The sequence below is a fragment of the Myodes glareolus genome, chromosome 15, assembly GCF_982192425.1.
Source record: "Myodes glareolus chromosome 15, mMyoGla1.1, whole genome shotgun sequence".
NCBI classification, from domain to species: Eukaryota; Metazoa; Chordata; class Mammalia; order Rodentia; family Cricetidae; genus Myodes; species Myodes glareolus.
Window position 1 is genome coordinate 39,509,525 of NC_142040.1, and position 22,347 is coordinate 39,531,871.

General features: G+C 36.3%; 1 protein-coding gene across 3 annotated transcripts in view; it reads right to left on the minus strand.

Moving 5' to 3' along the window:
* The window catches only part of Ddx4 (DEAD-box helicase 4), a 55,323-nt gene that overhangs the window by 14,125 nt on the left and 18,851 nt on the right, over positions 1 to 22,347 (minus strand). For 2 of the 3 annotated variants that reach the window (XM_048443019.3, XM_087896887.1), the window contains exons 6-15: positions 21,757 to 21,807; positions 19,928 to 19,987; positions 13,540 to 13,641; positions 12,540 to 12,620; positions 11,996 to 12,037; positions 9,203 to 9,250; positions 9,062 to 9,109; positions 8,722 to 8,864; positions 7,759 to 7,911; positions 4,295 to 4,449 (exon numbers count right to left, since the gene is read on the minus strand). In XM_048443019.3, the coding sequence (XP_048298976.3) occupies positions 4,295 to 4,449; positions 7,759 to 7,911; positions 8,722 to 8,864; positions 9,062 to 9,109; positions 9,203 to 9,250; positions 11,996 to 12,037; positions 12,540 to 12,620; positions 13,540 to 13,641; positions 19,928 to 19,987; positions 21,757 to 21,807 (883 nt within the window). The remainder of the gene's footprint in view (positions 1 to 4,294; positions 4,450 to 7,758; positions 7,912 to 8,721; positions 8,865 to 9,061; positions 9,110 to 9,202; positions 9,251 to 11,995; positions 12,038 to 12,539; positions 12,621 to 13,539; positions 13,642 to 19,927; positions 19,988 to 21,756; positions 21,808 to 22,347) is intronic. The other variant, XM_087896888.1, reaches the window with a different exon arrangement.

Genomic DNA, 22,347 nt, shown 5'->3' on the forward strand with positions numbered 1-22,347 from the left:
TGTTAAACACTGGAAAACCCATCAATGTTCCATTTTTCCCCCAACATAGTATTTTTATTAATTATTTGTGAAATTAATACACCCCATCACACTTGCTTCCCATTCTTCCCAGGTCCACCCTTCCACCTTTGTATTCTACTTCACCCCTTAAAAAAACATACCAAGTCCAACTTGTGTTGCCATACTCACTGGAGCACAATCAAACTCCCAGTGACTCACCCCTTAATCAAGCCCTCCACCCGCCCCCACCCACCAGAAGCAATCAACTGAGGAGAGCTACACTTCAGCATCTTTATCAGTTTTTAAGGATTCTCTTTTATAGCTTCGAGTCTGGACTGTTTCCTTTGGGAAGGTGGTTATCAGAGAAACCTTCAGTGTCTGTCATTCTTAGTTATGACTCTGCGGTCATCGATTCCTCGGCATTAGAAGCTTCCTGGCCCATAGTAGCCAGCAGCATGGGTCATCGACTTCCACGTGGTTTCAAGTGGCAGCATGGGTGGTGGACTTCAATAAGGTCTCTGCAGCAGCAAGATCACAGATGCAGGCCACAGAAATCTTTTGAGGAGACTTAATTCAGAAAATGAACCATTCTTATCTCGTATATCTTCTTGTTGTTTAGGGTCAGTATAGTTGGGCAGTGTGTTCAAGGGCAGGACCTTCTCGAGCTCCAGACTGTTATAGCGTAATTATATAACCAGTTCTGATAATGGACTAGTTAATGATATATTTCCTACAATGTAATAGACTATAGTGCATGATTTCTGAGACTGCCATTTTATAAAACCACTGCAGCCTCCTATGTGCTCTTTCACTGAGAACTTAATCTAGAGTAAATCACCTGCCATTTCCTAACAAGAGCTAAGCATCTCTACGAGCAGCACAACCAGCTCACTGAAGCACTACAAACTCAGTTGGTATCCCCTAAGAGACAACATGCTAGAAACACACAGTGAAACTTCTGCCCAGTTCTTACCTGTTACAGTTTTTTTTTATTGATTTTATTGAGCTTTTCTCTGCTCCCACCCTCTTCTCTCTCCTCCCCTTCTACCCTCTCCCATGGTCCCCATGCTCCCAATTTACTCAGGAGATCTTTTCTTTTTCTACTTCCCATGTAGATTAGATCCATCGATGTCTCTCTTAAGGTCCTTTACGTTATCTAGGTTCTCTGGGATTGTGAATGGTAGGCTGGTTTTTCTTTATGTATAAAAGCCACTTATGAGTGAGTACATATGATATTTGTCTTTCTGGGTCTGGGTTACCTCATTCAATATGATGTTTTCTAGGTCCAACTATTTGCCTGCAAATTTCAAGATGTCATTTTTTTTTCTGTTGTGTAGTACTCCATTATATAAATGTACCACATTTTCCTTACCCATTCTTCGGTCAAGGGGCATTTAGGCTGTTTCCAGGTTCTGGCTATGACAAATAATGTTGCTATGAACATAGTTGAGTACATGTTCTTGTGGTACAATTGAGCATCCTTTGGGTATACCCAAAGGTGGTATTGCTGGTTCTTGAGGTAGATTGTTTCCTAATTTTCTGAGAAATCAAAAATCAGCATACTGATTTCCAAAAAGGTTGTATCAGTTTGCACTCCCACCAGCAATGCAGGAGTGTTCCCTTTACCCCACATCCTCTCCAGCATAAGCTGTCATCTGTGTTTTTGATCTTGGCCATTCTTACAGGTGTAAGATGGAATCTCAGAGAGTTGTATTTCTCTGATGGCTAAGGGTGTTGAGAATTTCCTTAAGTCTTTTGGCCATTTTAGATTCATCTATTGAGAGTTCTGTTTAGATCTGTACCCTATTTTTTATTTGATTATTTGTTCTCTTGATGATCAATTTCTTGAGTTCTTTGTATATTTTGGCGATCAGCCCTCTGATGCAGGGTTGGTGAAAATCTTTTCCTATTCTGTAGGCTGCCATTTTGTCTTGCTGACCGTGTCCTTTGCTTTACAGAAGCTTTTTAGTTTCAGGTGGTCTCATTTATTAAGTGTTTTTTTCAGTATCTGTGCTACTAGTGTAATATTTAGAAAATGGTCTCCTGTGTCAATGCGTTCAAGTGTACTTCCCACTTTCTCTTCAACAGGTTCAGTGTGGATGGCTTTATGTTAAAGTCTTTGATCCATTTGGACTTGAGTTTTGTGCATGGCGATAGATATAGGTCTATTTTCATTCTTCTACATGTTGATATCCAGTTATGCAAGTACCATTTGTTGAATATGCTTTCTTTTCTCCAATTTATATTTTTTGCTTCTTTGTCAAAAATCAGGTGTTCGTAGGTGTGTGGATTGATATCTGGGTCTTTGATTCAGTTCTATTGGTTTTCCTGTCTGTTTTTATGCCAATACCAGGCTATTTTCAGTACTGTAGCTCTGTAGTAGGTGGCATGACACTAACTATCTAGATCTTATAGTAATTTGTCAGGCATCAAGAGATAACAGAATACCAAATGTCTATAAGGGTAAAGTGAAACTGAACTCATATATGACTGATAAAAATGTACGTTAGTGTGAGCGTTAAAATAAATTCTTGTTAAAATTAAAATTGATAACAAAAGCCACTCCACAGATATTTAAAAGAGAATAAATAACCTGAATAGAGAGGTACACATCCATAGTCCTAGTTACTCAGAAGCTTGAGGTCTGAGGCAGGATAATCATTTCAGCTAGTTCAAAGCCAGTTTGAGCAAAAAGCAAACCTTCATATCACTTGACAAAAATTAAAAACCATAAAAATTACCCCCTCTGCCCCTCCATGTGTATGTGTATGCGCACACATGTACAAGCATGCCTGTGTGTGTGTTCAGAAGCCAGAAGTCAAAGTCAGGTATTTCCCTTAGTCAGACTCCTCGTACCTTATTTTTTGAGACAGATCTCTCACTGACCCCAAAGTTCACCAGTTCAGCTAGACTGGCAGCCAACAAGCTCCTGGGAGTCAGCTGTCTCAAGCCCATCCTCCAGCATTGGCACCAACAGATGCACACTGCTGCACCCACCTTTTACATGAGAACTAGGAATCTGAACTAAGATCCTCATGCTCATACAAAAAGCACTTTCATCAACTACGTCATCTTTCTCCAGTTCCCATAAAATCTTTACACAGCAAGACATTCATTATGCTTTTACTTACAACAATCCAAAGAAATCAAATTCCTGAAAATAAAATGTATATATACACAAACCAACCTAAAGTCATTAAAATCTAATTTGATTGTACAAAAGAAATTTTCCACAATGTAAATCTAAAAGTAAGTAATTACCAGGGACATTCAAAGTTCATTTTGTAAGCCTCTTTAAAGTTTTTAAAAGAGTATATACAGAAATGCATGTGTATTTGCTTGAGTTATCTATGGTCTACATATGTGCAGTGCCAGCAGAGGTCAGAAGAAAGATCCCCTAGAGCTGGAATTACAGGTAGTTGTGAGGCACTCTGTGGCTGAGAGCCAAATGTCTTCTGCAAGAGTAATAAGTGCTCTTACTCCGAGTCATCTCTCCAGCCCCATCCAAATTTATTTTTAAACATATACTATAAACTACCTGAAGGGTCAGCGAGATGGCTCAGTAGAAAAAGTCATTTGCTTTCAAGTTGGAATATCTGACTTTATCCCTGGAATCCCATGGTGAAAAGGAGAGAGAATAGACATTTCCAAGCTGTCCTCTAACCTCCACAACACACACAATAAATATTCATAAATAAATGCATAAATAACATATTAAAATGTCTATCTTTTTTAGGTAATTCAGCCATTTTGTAAATGTTCTGCCACTCTCTTGACAGTTTTCAGTATATTAAAGCTTTCATTGTAGAACTCTTAGATATTTACCAATTTTCTATGTTGAGCAAACTTTATATCCTTTATTATATTAATTCTTAATAACTATCAAAAAAGCCAAGTTTGGTGGCAGATACCTATAACCTGGCTACTTGGGAAACAGGGAAAGTTTCAATTTCAGACTAAACTTGGTAACTTAGTAAACTCCCATTTCAAAATTTAAAAAGGGTGTAGCTTAGTGACAGAGTACTTGCCTAGCATGTGCTAGGTGCTTGATTCAATCCTTAAGATCAGAAAAGACAAGCTACTGAGTATCAGTATTTGTAATATTTTCTTATTTTTACATGTTATCTAATTTTACTTCTTCTAAAAATAAAAAGGATTCTATAAACAAGATTATAAGAAAATGTGCTTCACTTAATTATACCAAAAATTACATGAGTATATTATTACTGAGTTCACAAATAATTGAGAAACTCTCTAAGAACTATTTTAAGAGTAGCATTCCAGATGTACTTACCCAAAAGAAAATTTTCTGGCTTCCAAATAAATTTGGTTAATCAGTTCTCGAGTTGGAGCTACAATAATACACTCTGGTTCCTGTAGTTCTTTAAAGCGACTAGCAGTTATTCCATCCCGCATCATATGAGCCAAAATAGGCAAAAGAAAAGCTGCCTAGAAGTTAAATTGATTAATTTACAATATATCATTTTGTCCTTGCCAAAGTTAGTCCTATTTTACAGCCTTTAGGATGTCCTTCCCTATTGCTGGTAGAGTTATGATGAGAGCTTAGCATAGCTTTTACTTCAAGGAGTTAACCAGGTCTTCATAGTCATGTTACACAGCATAGCATGCTTGATAAAATTCATCTAGCTCAACAAAATATTAGTCTTTTAAGAAAATAAACATATTTGTGTATCCTAAATAGAGTGGTGTGGGAGAATGGTCTGTATTCTGCCAATTATATTTTAAATAAACACTGATTGGCCAGTAGCCAGGCAGAAAGTATAGGCAGAACAACCAGACAGGAAGTAGAGGAGAGTCAATGAGAACAAGAGAATTCTGGGAAGGAGAAAGCCCATTCCTCTGGAGTCCCGGCCCAGACACAGAAGACGCAAGATGTGACTGCCTCGCTGAAAAAGATACTGAGTCATGTGGCTAACATATACTGGAATAATGAGCTAATATAAGTTATAAGAGGTAATAAGAAGCCCGAGCTAACAGGCCAATCAGTTTATATCTAATGTAGACCTCTGTGTGATTTATTTGGGACTTAACAATTGCGGGAACGGGGCAGGACAAGAAACCCCGACAACAGAGTGACATTAATTATACAGAGGAATGTAGGCATAATCTCATAAATTGCTACATTTAAAAGTTATTCTACATGAGTCTTTGAGAGGGTAGTAATAAATAGTAGTAATAGAAGGTAGGAAACAGTAGTAATACCACAGCTTCTTCAAGCATTGGGTCATACACCCATTTTCCTGAGGAGCATACAAACAAATTCTTAATGAGATATTTTCAACTCTAGTTCAAGAATACCTTAAGAGGACACACCATGACCAAGACCATTTCACTACAAAGGATATAATGTTGGCTCAACATAGAAAATTGGTAAATATCTAAGAGTTCTACAATGAAAGCTTTAATATACTGAAAACTGTCAAGAGAGTGGCAGAACATTTACAAAATGGCTGAATTACCTAAAGTACCTACAGAGGAAACAATTCTCATCAAAATTTCAATGACATCTTCACCCAACTAGACAAATAACTTCCTAAAATTTATATTGAAATGAAGCAATATTAAGTAGACAGAACGATGCTTGTGGCAACATAACACATGTTCTCAAACACATAGCCACTGTAACAAAATCCATAAAGTACGGATACAAAAAGCAGACAAATCTAACAAAATCCATATAGTACAGACACAAAAGCAGACATGTAAACCAATGTAGTATAACAGAAAACACAGAAAAAAAAATCCACATGGCTCTAGCTCCCTAACTTCCTACAAAGGTATCAAAACGTACATTAGAAGACAAGATTTTTGAACAAACAGTGTTAGAGAAACTGGATATCCACATGTAGAATATAGACCCATTATATCTCACACTGCACAAAAATGAGTTAGAAAATGAGTCAAGTCCCTAGTGTAAAACCTGAAACTTTGAAACTGCTTTAAGATCTGGTAATGCAGAAAACCACTCCAAGAATTCACAACTACATGAAGTTACAAGGTAGTGTGGGAAGTCTTTCTGTATATGTGTTGCTTTTATTAGTTAATAAATAAAGAAGCTGCTTAGGGTCCTATAGCAGGGCAGAACAGAGATAGGCAGGGAAAACTAAACTGAATGCTGGGAGAAAGAAGGCAGAGTAAGAAGGCATCATGTAATCACTGCTGGGAAAAGACAAGCCGGAACCTTGCCCATAAGCCACAGCCACATGGGGATATACAGATTAATAGAAATGGGTTAAATTAAGATGTAAGAGCTAGTCAATTAGAAGCTAAAGCTAGTAGGCTAAGCAGTGACTTAATTAATATAGTTTCTATGTGGTCATTTCAGGAGTCTGGGCAGCCGGGAAATGAACAAGTGGCCTCCTACAACAACGCTTCTGAAGAGCCTACAGAATGAAGAAAAAAAAGAGTCTGACAGATATATCCCAAATGAGGGAATATTATCTAGAAGATAAAAATTTCAAATGTTAAGAAACCCCTATAAGCTTCAAATCAATAATGAACTGAATAGATCATCCCCCAAAGATTTAAAAATGGCTAAGAAACTTAAAAAGTGTTCAATATCCTTTGCCATCAGATAAATGCAAATTAAAATTATTTTCAAATTTTATCTCATCCAAGTGGAAATGGCTATCAAGAGAATTAACTGGTGACAATGTGAGCTGGTGGCACCACTATGGAAATCAGTATAGATATTTCTCAAAAAAACAAAGGAAAATAGCACAACAATTTAAGCTATATTACTACTGGGTACATCCTAAGGACTCTAACAAAAGTACTTAAAACATCTATGTTTAATGCTACACTACTTAGAACAGCTAAGAAATAAGACCAGCCTAAATAGCCATCATAATATAAGAAATGGTATTTCATTCAACCATAAATAAAATCATGACATTTACCGAAAGAGGGATTCAATTAGAAATAATTGTTATGTGAAATACTCCCGAGTCAGAAAGACAAACAGAACATTTTATCTAAAAACTTAATACACATCTTGCATGTGAGTAGAACATGGAAATAGAAAGGAACCATAACCATTAGAAAGAAGAATGAGATCTTAATGAGAACAAGCAGGAGGTTTGAAAAGGGTAAATGAATACATGACATGAAGGCTTATATAAGAGAGGACTGTTTGAAAGGAAGAAGCAGACCAGCAAGAGGGGGAAGAGGGAAGTATGGTGGGCAATCCAAGAAAGCAATAACAGCAGAGTATAACACACATATATGTATACATGCTATAATAAAACACATTACTTTACATGCTAATTTTAATTTTTAAAAATCACTTCTTCAAGGCAGCTGTAACTACAAATATCTGTTCCAGTAGGAGTGGCCCTTACTGTCCCATGGCCTTGCCTTTCTGCTTTAACAGGATGACTTTTGCCTCTCTGGCTTGCTATGAAGCATAATGCAAGCATGTGTAACTGTGACTGAACATTTAGAACTAGATGCTCCTCAATGAGTTATAGAGACCCAAGAGCATGATAAAAACAAACCCACATAGACACAGACAATATTCAAGCTATAAAAAAAGGAAGCAAATAAACAGAAGTGCATAAACACTAAGAAAATCTCAAATCAGAAGACCATGAATAATCTAGCCAACAGAAGAGATTTAAGCTACTTAGGAAACATCAAAGGTTTTTTTTTTAAGAGAGAGAGAGAGAGAGAGAGAGAGAGAGAGAGAACACACAAAAATTCAATAGAGGGCTGGTTGTATTTGAAAAGATGACTTACAGTCTTCCCAGACCCTGTTTGAGCACAAGCCATCAGATCTCTTCCTGCTAACACAATAGGAATGCTGTATTTCTGCACAGGAGTGAGCTTGGTATAGCCAGCTTTAGCAATATTGTTATTCAGTGTTTGACAGAGATTAGCTTCTTCAAAAGTCTAAACAGAAAAGACAGCAATGATTAAATGATGAATTGCACACATCATATGCTCACCATTTCATAAACATATTTCATTTAAGTAAGCTTTAAATTTTGATTCTACTTTACATACAAACCAATATGCCCTACTATAAATAAATAACCAATTTTCATGACATAGTAGAAGTATTTCCCATAGACTTTGCTTGCAAATACCATTTTCTGCCCCTTAAACCCTGTGAGATACAGAAATTCTGATAAGTAACAAGGCTCATTGTGAGGATAATTATTAACAGGGAATAGAAGACATCTGCTATTCTCCATACAAAATCCACTTCCCAGGGTTGAAGAGATGACTCAGCAGTTAAAAGCACCAGTTGCTCTTTGAAAGGACATGAGTTCAATTCCCAGAATTCACACACAGGCTTACAACCATCTGTAACTCCAGTTCCAGGAGCTCTGATGCCCTCTTCTGGTCATCAAAGCCACCAGGCAGGCATGTAATACACAGACATATGCAGTCAAAGTAGTCATAAACTACTACAAAGTAGTAGACATAAAATCCACTTCCTCACATACTTAGGATGTGAACATTTTTCACCTCTAGAATAAGTAGCCTTTTTAGTAAATTCAAACAAAGTTCCTAATATGGTACATGCAGTAGAGATGAATTCTAGCACTTTCTCTTTTGATGAAGTAATTCTACTGAAAACGGTAGTCAATGACTCTAACATTCAATCAAGGGTCCTAGACACTAAAAGGTAACTTTTCTATTGACAGCAATGCAATTATACCATATATTTATATCAATATAAAAAAATACACTGACCAAAATTGCTGGTGGTGCATCATGTCCGGATACTTCCACAAGTATGGTATCATACTTATCAAAGTTTATTCCTGTCTGATAATGTGCAAAAATAGAGTCCTCATCCTCTGGTGGAGGAGGGGGTATATATGTCACTTTTGGACCTTAAAATAGAAATGGAAAATAAAATTTATGTACTAGAAATACAAACAAGAGAAAATGACAAAAATCAATTAGAAAATACTGTGGAAATCCTACTAAAATTTTCTTGCTCAAATGTTTTAAATTTAACCACACTTCTGATATTTTCCACCTTAGTGAAATACAACATATTCAATAGATAGTGCAAACATTGATGTACCCTGAATGTCACTGCTCTCTCCTCCTTCAACTTCTGACTTCCAAGAATCTTAAAGGGATAAAACCAAAAAGATAAATGTTAATGGGAGAGTAAAATAAACAGTACCACAAAGATAAAAACCTTTTCCAAAATAAAACTTACTCTTGCCAGAGCCTGTTACTACTTCTTCATTCAAACCTTTGTAACCACCTAGTAAAGAAATTCAGATTGATCGTCAATTAAGACACAAAGCTATGTGTGTCTTTATTCTCACTGTCCTCAAAGAGGACATATCTTAAAACAGCAAACATCTTTAAAGTGTCTTACAAATGGTGTTTGAGACAGTTAGAGAGTGTAGGCACAGCTCAGTGCTAACAGTGTTCATTTAATGTGCTCAAGTCCCTGGGTTTGTCGATTCCTGACAGGAAAAGAAAGGAGGGAGAAGAGGAAAGAAACGGGGAGGGAGGTAGCAAGCAAGAAAGAATCTTACACATTTTAAGGTTGTCTGGTATTCAACATGGTGGTTTTATGTAGCTTATAGACTGCACCACTGTTTTTCCATAAGCCATGAGATCTTTTCCCCGGTCAGCAAGAGAATAATTTTCTAAAAGGAACTAAAATGGATGGTTTGCTGAGAGGACAAAGATTCTAGCCATATATATTCATGGATATGATACACTGAAGTGAAATAAAGAACGAATTCAATCAAGAAAAAAAGGAACATGGGTCAAGTTTTCCAGAGTTTTCCCCTACTAGGGTTCTGATAGCACAAGTATTTACCAGAGTCGTTCAGACTTATATCCAGAATTTTCACTAGGGGGCTGGTAACTTGTGTACCTTCTACATAGCAAATACCATAACAAAATCCAAGAGCCTTACATGGAAAGGCACATGCTCAGTATAAACCACGTTTGGATATATTATACAAACAATTCAGACAAAATGAATTACCTTTTTTGTAATTACAACACTGGCTAATGGTTCGGGCATATTTCTAGCTAGCTCTTGTATCTCAAATTAATCCATTTCTATTAATCTATGTATCACCACCAGGCTATGGCCTACCAGTAATGTTCTGGTGTCTTTCTCTTACGATGAATTATTCTTATCAACAAGAAGAATCTTTCCCAATTTCAAGTTGTCAGAAGTTAGCTACACTAGCTTAGCAATGAGCCTGTCCAGACTGAAGGATGCAGTATCTTGGTTCCTTCCATACTGATATAACAAAGACAACTGAAGGAAGAAAGGATTTACTTTGGCTCAGAATTCCTCATGGAAAGAAGCTAAGGCAGTGGGAGCTCGAGGAAGATATTTACCCTGCATTAGCAGTGAAGAGGTAGAGAGCAATGAACAATAGTACTGTTTTATTGGCCTAGGATTCCAGTCTATGGAACAGTCCTGCACATATTTACCTCAGTTAACCCAGTCTAGAAAATCCCTCACAGACATACTACATGTGTGACTCCAGGTAATTACAGATCTTGTCAAGATGACAATTAATATTAACAATAGTAAGTTCATCCCTTGTCAACTTGACCTTTTATCCTATGTTCCCCCATAGGATCATGGCCAACACATACAGCAAAATCCTTTTAGTTCTACTTCAAAAGTCCCCATAGGCTTCAACAACTCCTAAATATTCCTGATGCCCCTTTAGACAAGTTATAAACAAGTATCTATGGGCAATCTGATTTAAGTAAACTTTTTTTTCTAATTTGGAGAACATAAGAAGCCAGGGGTAGATTGCTACTTTGAATGCTTTCAGAGTATGTGGGGGTCCACAGAAGTGGGTCTGCTCCACCTTGACAGAAAAGGTCAAAGAGCTTAAGCCTACTCTTGCTCTTTCAAAGTTATTGACAAGAGGTCTGACTTAAGGAGTGGCTACCAACAAGATATCTTGACCTAGGGTGTGGTTACCTGGTGTTTTGGATATAAGATGCCCATAGAGGTGGATCCACTCCACCTTGACTAAAGGTCAGAGAATTCAAGCCTATTCCTGCTCCTTTAAGGACAAGACAGGAGTTTTGACCCAGGGAGTGGCTGCCTATAGGATACTTGGTCTAAGGTGTAGTTACTGCATCTCCTGCCTAAAACATCAGACTTCTTAACTCAGGCAATAGTATTGAATTGTCTCAAGTATTGAAGCAAGTAATTGTTCTGCTTATTCTTTGTGTCATGTTAAAGCTGTTTTTTGCCTTCTTTCTCCCTTTTTGATTGGGGTATATAAGCTTACAGAAAATAAACGCAGGAATATTCAGTATTCGCTAGATAGCCCTCCTGGCTCTATCCTATGTCTCTGTATTTCTTTCATAACTCTGTTCCTCCTACCTAATTTTTCTAATTCACATGCCCCTATCCTTGAATGTGCAAACCACATAGAGGCTGGAACATGCCAGATGTCACCCCAATGTGTGGCTACAATGAGACTAATGATTACAAAAAATCAAGTAAACAACTGATCAACTGATCTGCAAAGTATTTTAAGTTTCATACAATACGTAGATATTTATGCACAAAGGATAAAACTTTTGAGAGCAAAAAAGTCACATTAACTGAACTACTGTTACTTTCCTTTATTGTTAGATCTTGAAAGAGTATATTTTAATATTTTTTTAGGAAAAAATCTATCTTATTATTTAGTATCTGCATGGTATCCCATTTTATGGTTATCTTAAATACTAATGAATTTTAGGTGGTTTTCAGGTTTAATTAATATAAAGAAAACTTGGTATTCTTATGCATGCGTTTACAAATACTCTTATCATATAAAAATGTTATAATGAAACTGCTAAATCAGAAAGAAATAGCCTAAAAAATTAAAGAACTTCAATAGGCCATTAAAAATTCATAATTATCAGGTGTAGAGAAACAATAACAAGTACCTTTATCTTAAAGAAAATAAACTTAGATTACAATAAATTTAAGCTGATGGAAGTCAGTCAGTTAAGAACTTACCTCGTCCACTTCCACTTCTATTTTGATAAGTGTCACCATTACCTGTAAGACATTACATTGCAATACCTTTAGAGAATATGTCTTCCTACTTCCCTTCCCCTCAGATACACAAGCAGATAATTTATTCAGTATAAAGACATTACCTAATTCCTAAACCTATCATTTTTTTAAATTTCATAGAATTCAGTTAAACCTTACCCTTTTCCAGGCACTGTGTGTGTGTGTGTGTGTGTGTGTGTTGTGTGTTTTCCCTATTTGATCTCAAACCATACACATCATTTTTCCCTACACCTCAGAAACTTATCGTTGAAACCAATGCAAGCCTTATTTTCCTTCTTCAAATGAAAAACATTTACTCACAACTCATGCTGTCAGTCAGCTACAGTGTACCAATTTCCTAAGGGAGACAAACTTCCCATGTTTTTTGCCTTCATAACTAAGATTTGGAGGAAACTGTCAGTAAGCCTTAGTATATTTAGTATACATGTGTTCTTGCTCAAAGCATAGATGAATATTAGTCCTCAGTAACAATTTTATTTCTCACCTGAATCACTTGCTGCTGGTTTTCTAGAACTAAAAAGGCCACCACCACGCTGTGTCCCCTGATCTTGGTCATATTCACTATCTTTATTTGAAAGAAACAGAATTCGATTGTTACTTTTAATAAAGCTTTACAATCATTTAGCAAATGAGCCCAATTCATGGTATTGTTGGCTAATTACAATGTATATCCATAAAGGACAGGCAAAAAAAAAAAAAGAATTACAATGTATATTTTTTTCTAAATGTCACAGAAAGGATTTCTCTATAAATTATATACTTCAATTATAAATAACTTTCTCAAAACTTAATGCTATTTATAAATAAGTTAGTGTCAATGTTATACCCAAAAAAGCCTCCCTCCAAAAAAATAGCAATTTAATTGTGCCTAGAAACCATATTACACCATTTTACTACTTGTTCACCAAAATACCATCTATGCTCCCATCATTGCCAAATCTAACATCAGCTCTGACCTGTACAGACCTTTAAGAGGCCTTTACTTTTTTTAAAGAACAATTTATTCAATTTTATACATTTAATGAGTATTACAATTTTACCAATGTCATTGGTTTCCCAAATCACTAATCTGCCTAATGTTAAGAGACACATGCATGTCAACAGTGACTTCTAAAAACAGTATTTTTAAAATAATGTCTACAAGAATTTATAAAGTATAAAGCCAGATTGGGGAAAAAAATGTATGAAGGAGTGAGCCATACAGAAGCCCACTTATTTAAAAAGTCAGCCATAGTTCCCAGGCTCCAAAACATAATGCTTTTTCAAGACTTGGCAGTACAAACTTCTGAAACATGTGTTCTAACTTACTATTTAGTTATCCAGGTTTCTAAAACTAATGATCCATGAAATGGGTAATTAATTTGTGACAATCATTCTGTGAAAATATTCATATAATCCTGTGGCAACTTTGTGAAACAGGGTTTTTAAAATAATTTCCTTCTTTACAAATGTAACACATTTTATACAATCAATCCACTACTAACTTGGTCTTCCTAGACCAAATCCTCCTCGGCAACCTCGGAAACTACCTCTTCCACCTCTTCTGAATAGCCCTGAAGCTTCCGAATCATTTCCATCTTGATAACCTATATTAAAACACACACAAGAACAGCACAAAATAACAAAGAAATCTTGGAGACATAGCAACTGAATTTAACCTTTGAATAATTTAAATGGCTTTAGTGAACAGTTAAATAATTTTATCAAAAATCACGATTGACTGCTTTACGAACATAGATATTTCTATGACCAGGAAAAAAAAAAGAGCACTGTTTGAAGAATCAAAAATGAGTAAAAGAAGCATGTTGCTTGAATAGAGTGCCAAGTGGCAACAACTGCACCATTAGCTGGATTTTTACAATCTACTACAGGACTAAATAAATCCAAATTTGTATTTGTCTCCTACAGAAAAATAATGAACTAGGTGTATGTAGTCTCATTTCCTGATACAAATTACAACTGAAGTGTGACTCCACCTAATGCAAAAGCAGATCATTTCCAAACCAAAGGTCAACTACACAGAAAATAAATTAATATTTAGCTTATGCATTTACAACTACTTATAACTAAACACAATTATTGCTAAAATACAAAGTCCTATATATTTGATTATTGATAGTAGATTATGTATACTTTTAAAATCCTGCTTATAAGAGAATTTAAAGCACGTTCATGGGCTGGAGATATGGCTCTGTGGTAGAACACTTGCCTAGCATGTGACAGAAGCTGTGTTTTATCCTCAGCACCACCAAAACCAAAAATTTAAAAAAAAATCAAAGAAAACTCAAATTTATATATCTATCAGTCAACACATTCCTTAATCTATTAATAATCTTCATGTTACTAGTTATGCCCACTTAATACTTCTAAATTACTTGTGCCTCTTTACGTTTTAAAAAGCCTATCAATTTTCTTACTTTTCATTTTAAAAGTCCTCTGGATTTCTCTTTTTCTAAGTAGAAATTATTTTCATAAAGGTCATCAAATAAGACATAAAACATGTATCTAGACTTAAAACCAAATTTAAGACTATGGATGTGCCATCTATCCTAAGACTAAAATGCTAATACAGCTGCAGCCATGGGTGTCTTCTGCCTTGTCTCTCCCTCACTGACCCAACTAATATCTTGTATTGTTTTACACATCTCCCTGCACTTGTATTAACACCTATGGACATACAGCTAAGCAGCATGCTTAACTCTACTCTACACATCTTTTATCCAGCTCTCTTCCTGTCTACTGAGAAACAGCACTCTATCATACATGCTCTACTGGATCTCTATTATTTTCTTTCCACTGAATTGTCTTCCTTAAGGAACTCAGCTCACTAGTTTCCCACAAAATAAACTAGCCGTATCGCACACATTATGCTCTATTTTATATTGTTATTAGGTAATAAATACTTCAGATTTCCATTTAGACGATCCATAAACTGAGAAAATCAGTTTTCAAACCACAAAGGTTAGATATCCAGTGCTAATTTCTGTTTTTGCAGCTGGGTGGTGGTGGCACATGCCTTTAATCACAGTACTAGGGAGGCAGAGGTAGGTGGATCTCTGAGTTTGAGGCCAGTTTGGTCTACAAGAGCTAGTTCCAGGACAGGCTCCAAAGACACAGAAAAACACTGTCTCAAAAAATAAAACAAAATCATGGTTTCTTCTTAATTATAATTTATACCTGTGTCTAAATATATAAATACAACTTGCATAGTCTGCTTATGCTACTTTTATGTACATGAAATCCAATTAGTACTGGATTACCAACTGGGGCATCATCCTCGGAGAAAACTATTTCTTCCTCTCTCTGTATTAGCTCAGAAATATTTAAACTATTTTTAACACAACCTTATCCCTACTGACTTCTGCCCTCCTACTGATTATCTCTATTACTAAAGCAGACACTTTATTTTGTCCTTTCTCTGATAATCCTTCACTTTTACTTAAAAGCAACTTTTAGTTTCCTTTCAAGCTGGCAACGATCTTAAATCTTTCCCTTGCTAGTATTGCAGTTCTTTAGTGTTTATAACAGCCCTAAGCATTATTGCTACACAGCAATTACTTAAGTTCACCAATCTATTGCCCCAGTTTCACACTTGTGACTCATCACTGCTTTCTCATTATGCTTTATGTTGTGTGTATGTCACACGTACATGTACATCACAGCACGTGTGCAGGCCGACCTGAGAACAACTTTTCAGTTGACACTCTCTCTCCTCCACAGTGGGTCCCAGGGACTGCTCAGGTCCCCAGCCTTGGCAGCCACCTGCCTTTACACATGCACTCATCACTAACACTCATCATCGATGTCTATCTCCCCCTCCTCCTTCTTGTGTTCAACTGTCTTCTTGCTTCTGTTTTTAATTTTGTAGTTATTTTTGTAGTATTATCTATAATACCTTGGGAGTTTTAAATACTGTTTTTACTTGAATGGTGTAATTTCTCACTGGCATCTAAATACCTGAATATAGCAATTTGGATTCAAAAGTATCCCTCCTCAACATTCTGAATACAGTATTCTATACTTTAGCCTAGCTTACTTTTACGTAAGAAAACTCTGTTGTCAAAATATTGCTCTTTTACAAGTGAATCTCATCCCCTGCCCCTTCTAGTGATTTCAACCTTTGAAACTTTAATTTCAATATATACATGAGGGTATGAATTTTTATTTAATTTGCGCAGAACTCTGTGACTAACTGCAAGCATTATCTGTTCTCTTCTTTCCTGTGTCTTTCTCATTTTCTCTTACAAGATATTTAGAAATGTTTTTAGGAATGTGGTGGGCAAGTAGATATTCTACTGTTTCCAATCAGCTGCATTTTGTTTTCCATTTCCATTATAATTTCTCAGATCTGTTTTTGATTCATTTTTGCTCAACTTATCTGTTGTGCTTTCAAATTTTAGTCACACAAGCTGGGTTGTCAAATCTATCCCCTCTTTGTTTCGGCATCTTTAGTATCATTACCTCATGTGTCTGCACAGAAGAGAAACAAGCATTTAGAGAAAGATGCTCTTTTTCCCCGGAGTTGACACCAGTTCCAAGTTATATTAGAATACTAACTAGACGTGGAAGTAACATGGGTGTTGTGCCCTCCCTTGAGATAGGCAACATTACCTTACCTTAAGGAGGGGCACACACACTCTGGTCCCATAATCTCAACAATTACTTTGTTAAAATAAATAGGTTGAATGAAAGAACAGAATACAAAATTAACAATAAATCAAACAGACCCACACTTTCTTGAAACTAAGAAAGGGTTTCATATGTTTTCCAGGTTATCCTTGAGTTCACTCTATAGCCCAGACCAGCTTCAAACTTGCAGCAATCCTCTGCCTAAGCCTTTCAGATGCTGGGATTACAGATATGAACCACCAACCCAGAAGGTCCATACTTCCAATAGAAAGCAATCTTAAAATATACTGAATTAGTAGTGACATACACATAATATTAACTTTTTATCAAAATATGGACAGTTGAAATATCAGTTAGAGGTAGACAAAATTTTAAGTAAGATCATTTTCTTCCAATCACACAATTCTGTTTTTCCAGGTTTTGAAAGAAATACAGTAAAATGTTCTTGCTAAATCTAGTTATCCATACATAAGTCTTTGTAACAGAATCTTCTTTACTTTTCTGACTCATTACTTTAAATGTTACTTTCTAAGTAACATTATTATCTGGGGAGAGCAGTGTTAGGAATGACACTCAGGGCTGTAGGCATGCTCTACCACTGTGCTACAAGCTCAGGTCAGGGCTGTAGGCATGTTCTACCTCTGTGCTACATGCTCAGACTTGGTGTAGGAGGTCCTTCTGTCCATGTGTTGCTTTTATTGGTTAATGAATAAAGAAACTGCCTTGGCCTAGTTGACAGAGCAGAACTTTAGGTAGGCGGGGAAGACAGAACTGAATACTGGGAGAAAGAAAGGGGGAGGAGGAAAACAGACGCCATGGATCTGCTGGAGACAGATGCTGGGAATTTTACCCAGTAAGCCACTGCCACATGGCAATTCAGATTAATAAAAATGGGTTAAATTAAGATGTAAGAATTATCCAGTAAGAAACTAGGGTCAAGCAGTGATTTAATTACTACAGTTTCTGTGTGGTTATTTCAGGACTAAGCTTGCCTTACGCAGGCCAGGGCTGTGGGTATACTCTACCACTGTGCTAGCCACTCAGCCCTGACAGTGACATTCTAGATATTCTACTTCTGAAGTCAAAGGTAGGAAGAGATATCGACTGTATTTCATAAGCAAAAATTTCTAATGTCTGGTAATAATCTTCAGAAAGGACTACTTGAAAATAGTCCTCCTATTCAAAGGACTATTTGAAAATTTCTCCTCCAAAAGAAATCCTGCAGTCATATTAACACGTTATTCCATGTTCTAGAACTAGCCAAAGTTGTCAAAGAGTGAATATACTGAAAGCAACTGGTTAATTTTATAACATATGAAGTGTTATGCAATGGAAAGTGATATGCATCACCAAATACCAAGAACTCAATGTAGGAAATGTTAAGAAATCCATAATGAAATGAGAAAATGTGACTAGAAAAACCTAGAAGCTTGAGCAGCAAACGCTGTTATCTACTGAATTCTCTTGTCTGCCTCTGACTCCTACTTTATACACAAAAGTAAATGCAAGCTAAAAGCATAATGAGGTTCAGTAACAAACATTCAGTGAACTGTTCAGATGAAAAAGGAAAGTGCACAGCATACAGATGGGAGGGATATCTTAGCTCTGTAAACTCTCTGAGATGTTTCCTATCTCTTAAAGCTAAAACCACTGCCTGTTAACTAGCAATTCTACTCCTGAACATGCCAATGCACAAAAATACTACACCATTCACACCACCACTTTCATAGTTGTCCCAGCTGAAAGTAGCCCCAATACCTGCATTAATAGGGAAAAAAGACTATTAGCAGGGTTAATGATCTGTAATGAGTAATATCATAAATGGCTCTCTGAGTACATTAAACAGAAGCCAAAAAACAAAAACAGCACCTGCTGTATTAGCTCCTTTATATCAAGCAGGAAAACAGACAAAATTGTACATTTAGAAGTCAGAATAAAAATCTTCAGGATGCCATTGTTTATGACTGAAGATGTTATGAAAAGAGGGCTTTTCTGAGGTGCTAGTAATTTCTATTTCTTAACCTAGATGTGGCGAACAAACTGAGGTGTTCAGGTTTTTTTAAGTATTGAGTTACCTAGCAATGTTATATTATATCATATTACAAAATAAGCACGCACACACACGCATGCACACACACACTCAATCACTCACTCACTGAGTGGCTATGCGCTAGCTTTCTAGTTTAAAATGTGTATGTCTACAAGAAACAGGAATCAAGACTGTTCTAGAAAATGGCTATGTCCCAGCTAATAATTCTACTGCTGCTTTAAGTCAGAAATAAGAACAGTCTGCTCCAAATGACTTCTGGTTTCTTCATTTAAACATGAATTAATCTGACTTAAAGGTAACACAGACATCATCATTCTCCAGAAAACAAATGGGGAAGAGAAGCATGGCTGAGGATGCAGCTCAGTGACGGAAAACTTAAGGAGCACAAGGGCCTGGGTTTGATGACTAGCACTGCTGTTTTTTTGTTTTGTTTTTTCCAATGAGAAAAGCTAAAATGATGTACTAAATTTTGTTTTTTTCCTTCACTATCACATATTTGAAAAATTATCAAAAGGCTTAATTTAGGAGATAGCCTTTATTCAATCTGAAACTTACTGGTAGCTTTACTGGCAAGGGGGAGAGTGCCTGTTGCTCAGTCCACTAACTATCTTAAGGTAAAACGAAAGATGCTCCCAGTCATACCATCACGGAGTTCTGTACTATTACAGATACGCACAGGTGAGTACTTGAATGAGTACTCTACTAGAAGCTCACTGGAGCTTTCTGAAGGTACTGCTGCTGCTGTTTTAACATGTCTCCCATATATTCAAAACGTAAAAGATAACTGTTATACCATCTCCCCTCTAATTCATTAGAGGCAGAATTAGCAAAGAATGATGGACTCTTGAGATTTGAACAAAAATTAATCTGCAATTTCTTCCCTCTCCCAAATTTCTAATGACCTTTTTCAGAAACAAACACATTCTCGGTTCATCTAAATTGTGATTGATCAAGACACTAAAAATTCCTCTTTTGTAAATGAAAGCATACTCTTGAGGGCCTAAGGAAAAAACCAAGTATGTAATGGTAGAGTGGAAGAGGTGGACTTACAAAGAGCTGCTCAAATCCTAGCGGCAGGGAGCATACACCAACGTATTTTTCTGAAAGGTTTTCATTTCTTTCAGACTTTCTAATGCTAGTTTTGTCAGTTTAGTTTTGTCTTACAGACAAATTGTTCAAAGCATTGTCCTTACCACCTCTCTTGGAAAACCCCCTGTTCCGAGTTTGATTGTCTTCACAGTCATTACTGGACTCTTAAATAGAAATACAACATGTGAATAGCATCTGGGTAACTTCAAAGGCATAACCGCTAAACAACAGAATAGAACTTAATAGGGATATTTTCAAGTTCAAATTAAACATTGTGATACTTAAAATATTTCACTAGAAACAAAGACATTGCTTAAATACCCTATACAGAACATCTATGTATGCCAGTATTTAATGTTAAGTGTATGATTGAGCACCAACTATTTGCTCCCTGTTATGCTAGACAAAAAGAAAAACTTGTACAAGTAATCAAATGGTTCTAAAAAGCAATTTATAGGCTATAGAGACATATGACTGTTCCATTTAAAATATTATCATTTCTTTCTCTGTAATTATCATTCTTAACAATGCTAGATTGTGGTGCTTTCTTAAATCCATGCAAACGTTCCCTCATTTTTCTTAATTAAGTACTCAATTACTCAATGGATTTTCTGTTTTAATGACAGTACAAGTACACTTCCAGAGTTTTTCTGAACAGCGGTATGAGAATCAATCACAATACTGAAGAACACCCAAGTGAACAGGGTGAAAACAGATGCTTAAACTCCACTCTCACAGTTCATTCTCCAAGTGCAGAGTGACAAGGAGTGAACAATTTTTCAAATTTTAAAAGTTTTATGTTTATTAATGTAACTCTAAGATCTTCAAATTCTAGCAAAAGCATATTTGGAAATACACAGAGAATTTCAAGGTATCTTTCCCATGTCATTGATGCTTAGTATTCAAGAACTTTAAACAAATGGCAATGATGTCAAGCGACCAAACAGTTTACCGGCTATCATCTAAACTCACGCACAGAAGTAGTCATCTAGTCACTGCTCTGTTTATACTTCTTAAACATGATCCTGACACCTAGCTGAAGACCTCTCCTTGACTATTTGGAGCATATGTGTGTGTTTCAAGACAGGATTTTTCTGTGTTACAACCCTGGCTGTTCTGGAACTCAATTTTTAGACCAGGTTGGTCTTGAACTCACTGAGATCCACCTGCCTCTGCCTCCCAAGTGCTAGGATTAAAGGCATGCACCACCACACCCAGCAAGCTTATATTCTTTTAAAGAGTCATCTGGGACAACTTTCTTGAAAAGAAGATTTAAGAAAAATAAGTGGAAAAGAAAGGGCTTTTAAGAACGAAAACTGACTGAGATAATAAGGTGAGAGCTAACATATCTGCCTTTGACAAAAATAATCATATAGATCCCTTTAGGACCTGGCAAAGAGAAAGGGGTCTTACATTATCTTTCATCAATTATTCCCATAAAATCAACCTGTATTTACTTTGGTCATTTTAAGAAGTAAAATAGAAGCTAGGTGGTGGTGGCGCATGCCTTTAATCCAAGCACTCAGAAGGCAGAGGCAGACAGATCTCTATTAGCTCAAGGCCAGCCTGGTCTACAAGAGCTACTTCCAGGACAGGCTCCCAAGCTACATAGAAAAACCCTGTCTCGGGGAAAAAAAGAAGTAAATTAAAATAATGGTATTAGAAGAACTCGGATAAAAATGAATTCTATACTATTTTTCTAATTTCTTGTAAATCTAGCCATTTAGAAATAAGTTTAAAATAAGAAGTTATCTTTGTAGATATAGGAGATAAAGCAAAGCACCAATGAAAATTGAATAAAATTAAACAGTTACAACCTATTAATTGCATGCTATAAAATGATGTCATAAATAACTTATGCACCTGGCACTGAATCTCTCTAGCCTGTTTCTGACATTATAGTTTTTAAAGTTTCCACAAAAACACAACTTACCTTTCCAGAAACCAGAGCTATCTCCTTCTTCAAACTTGTTATTTAAAAAACCTATAAAATATACAAAAGGAAACTTCAAATTTCTGAAAGAATTTCTTTTCTCTTTACAGTTTAAAAATGTTTTTCAGGACTGGAGAGATGACTCAGCAGGTAAGAGTGCCTACAGTTCTACTGTAAAGGCAGAGATATGGACCAAGCACTCACATCAGGCGACTCTCAGATGCCTATAATTTCAGCTCCAAGAGATCTAACACCCACTCCATGGCAAGTGTACAGAAACACACACATAAAATCTGTTTTAAAAGTCTTTCAGGGACAACTAATTAGGACGACCCCTCCAAATGAGATAAACTATATACAGCTACATATATAGCTGCTGTGTAGTGAAATTTCATTTGTATTTTAATAAATAAAGCTTGTCTGAAGATCAGAACACAAAACAGCCACACTAGTCAGCCATACAGGCCCTGCAGTGGTGGCACACACCATTACTCCCAGCAGCCACACTAGACAGCCATAGTGGTTGGGTGGTGGTGGTGGTGTATGCCTGTAATCCCAGCACTAGAGAGGAATATAAGGCAAGATGACACT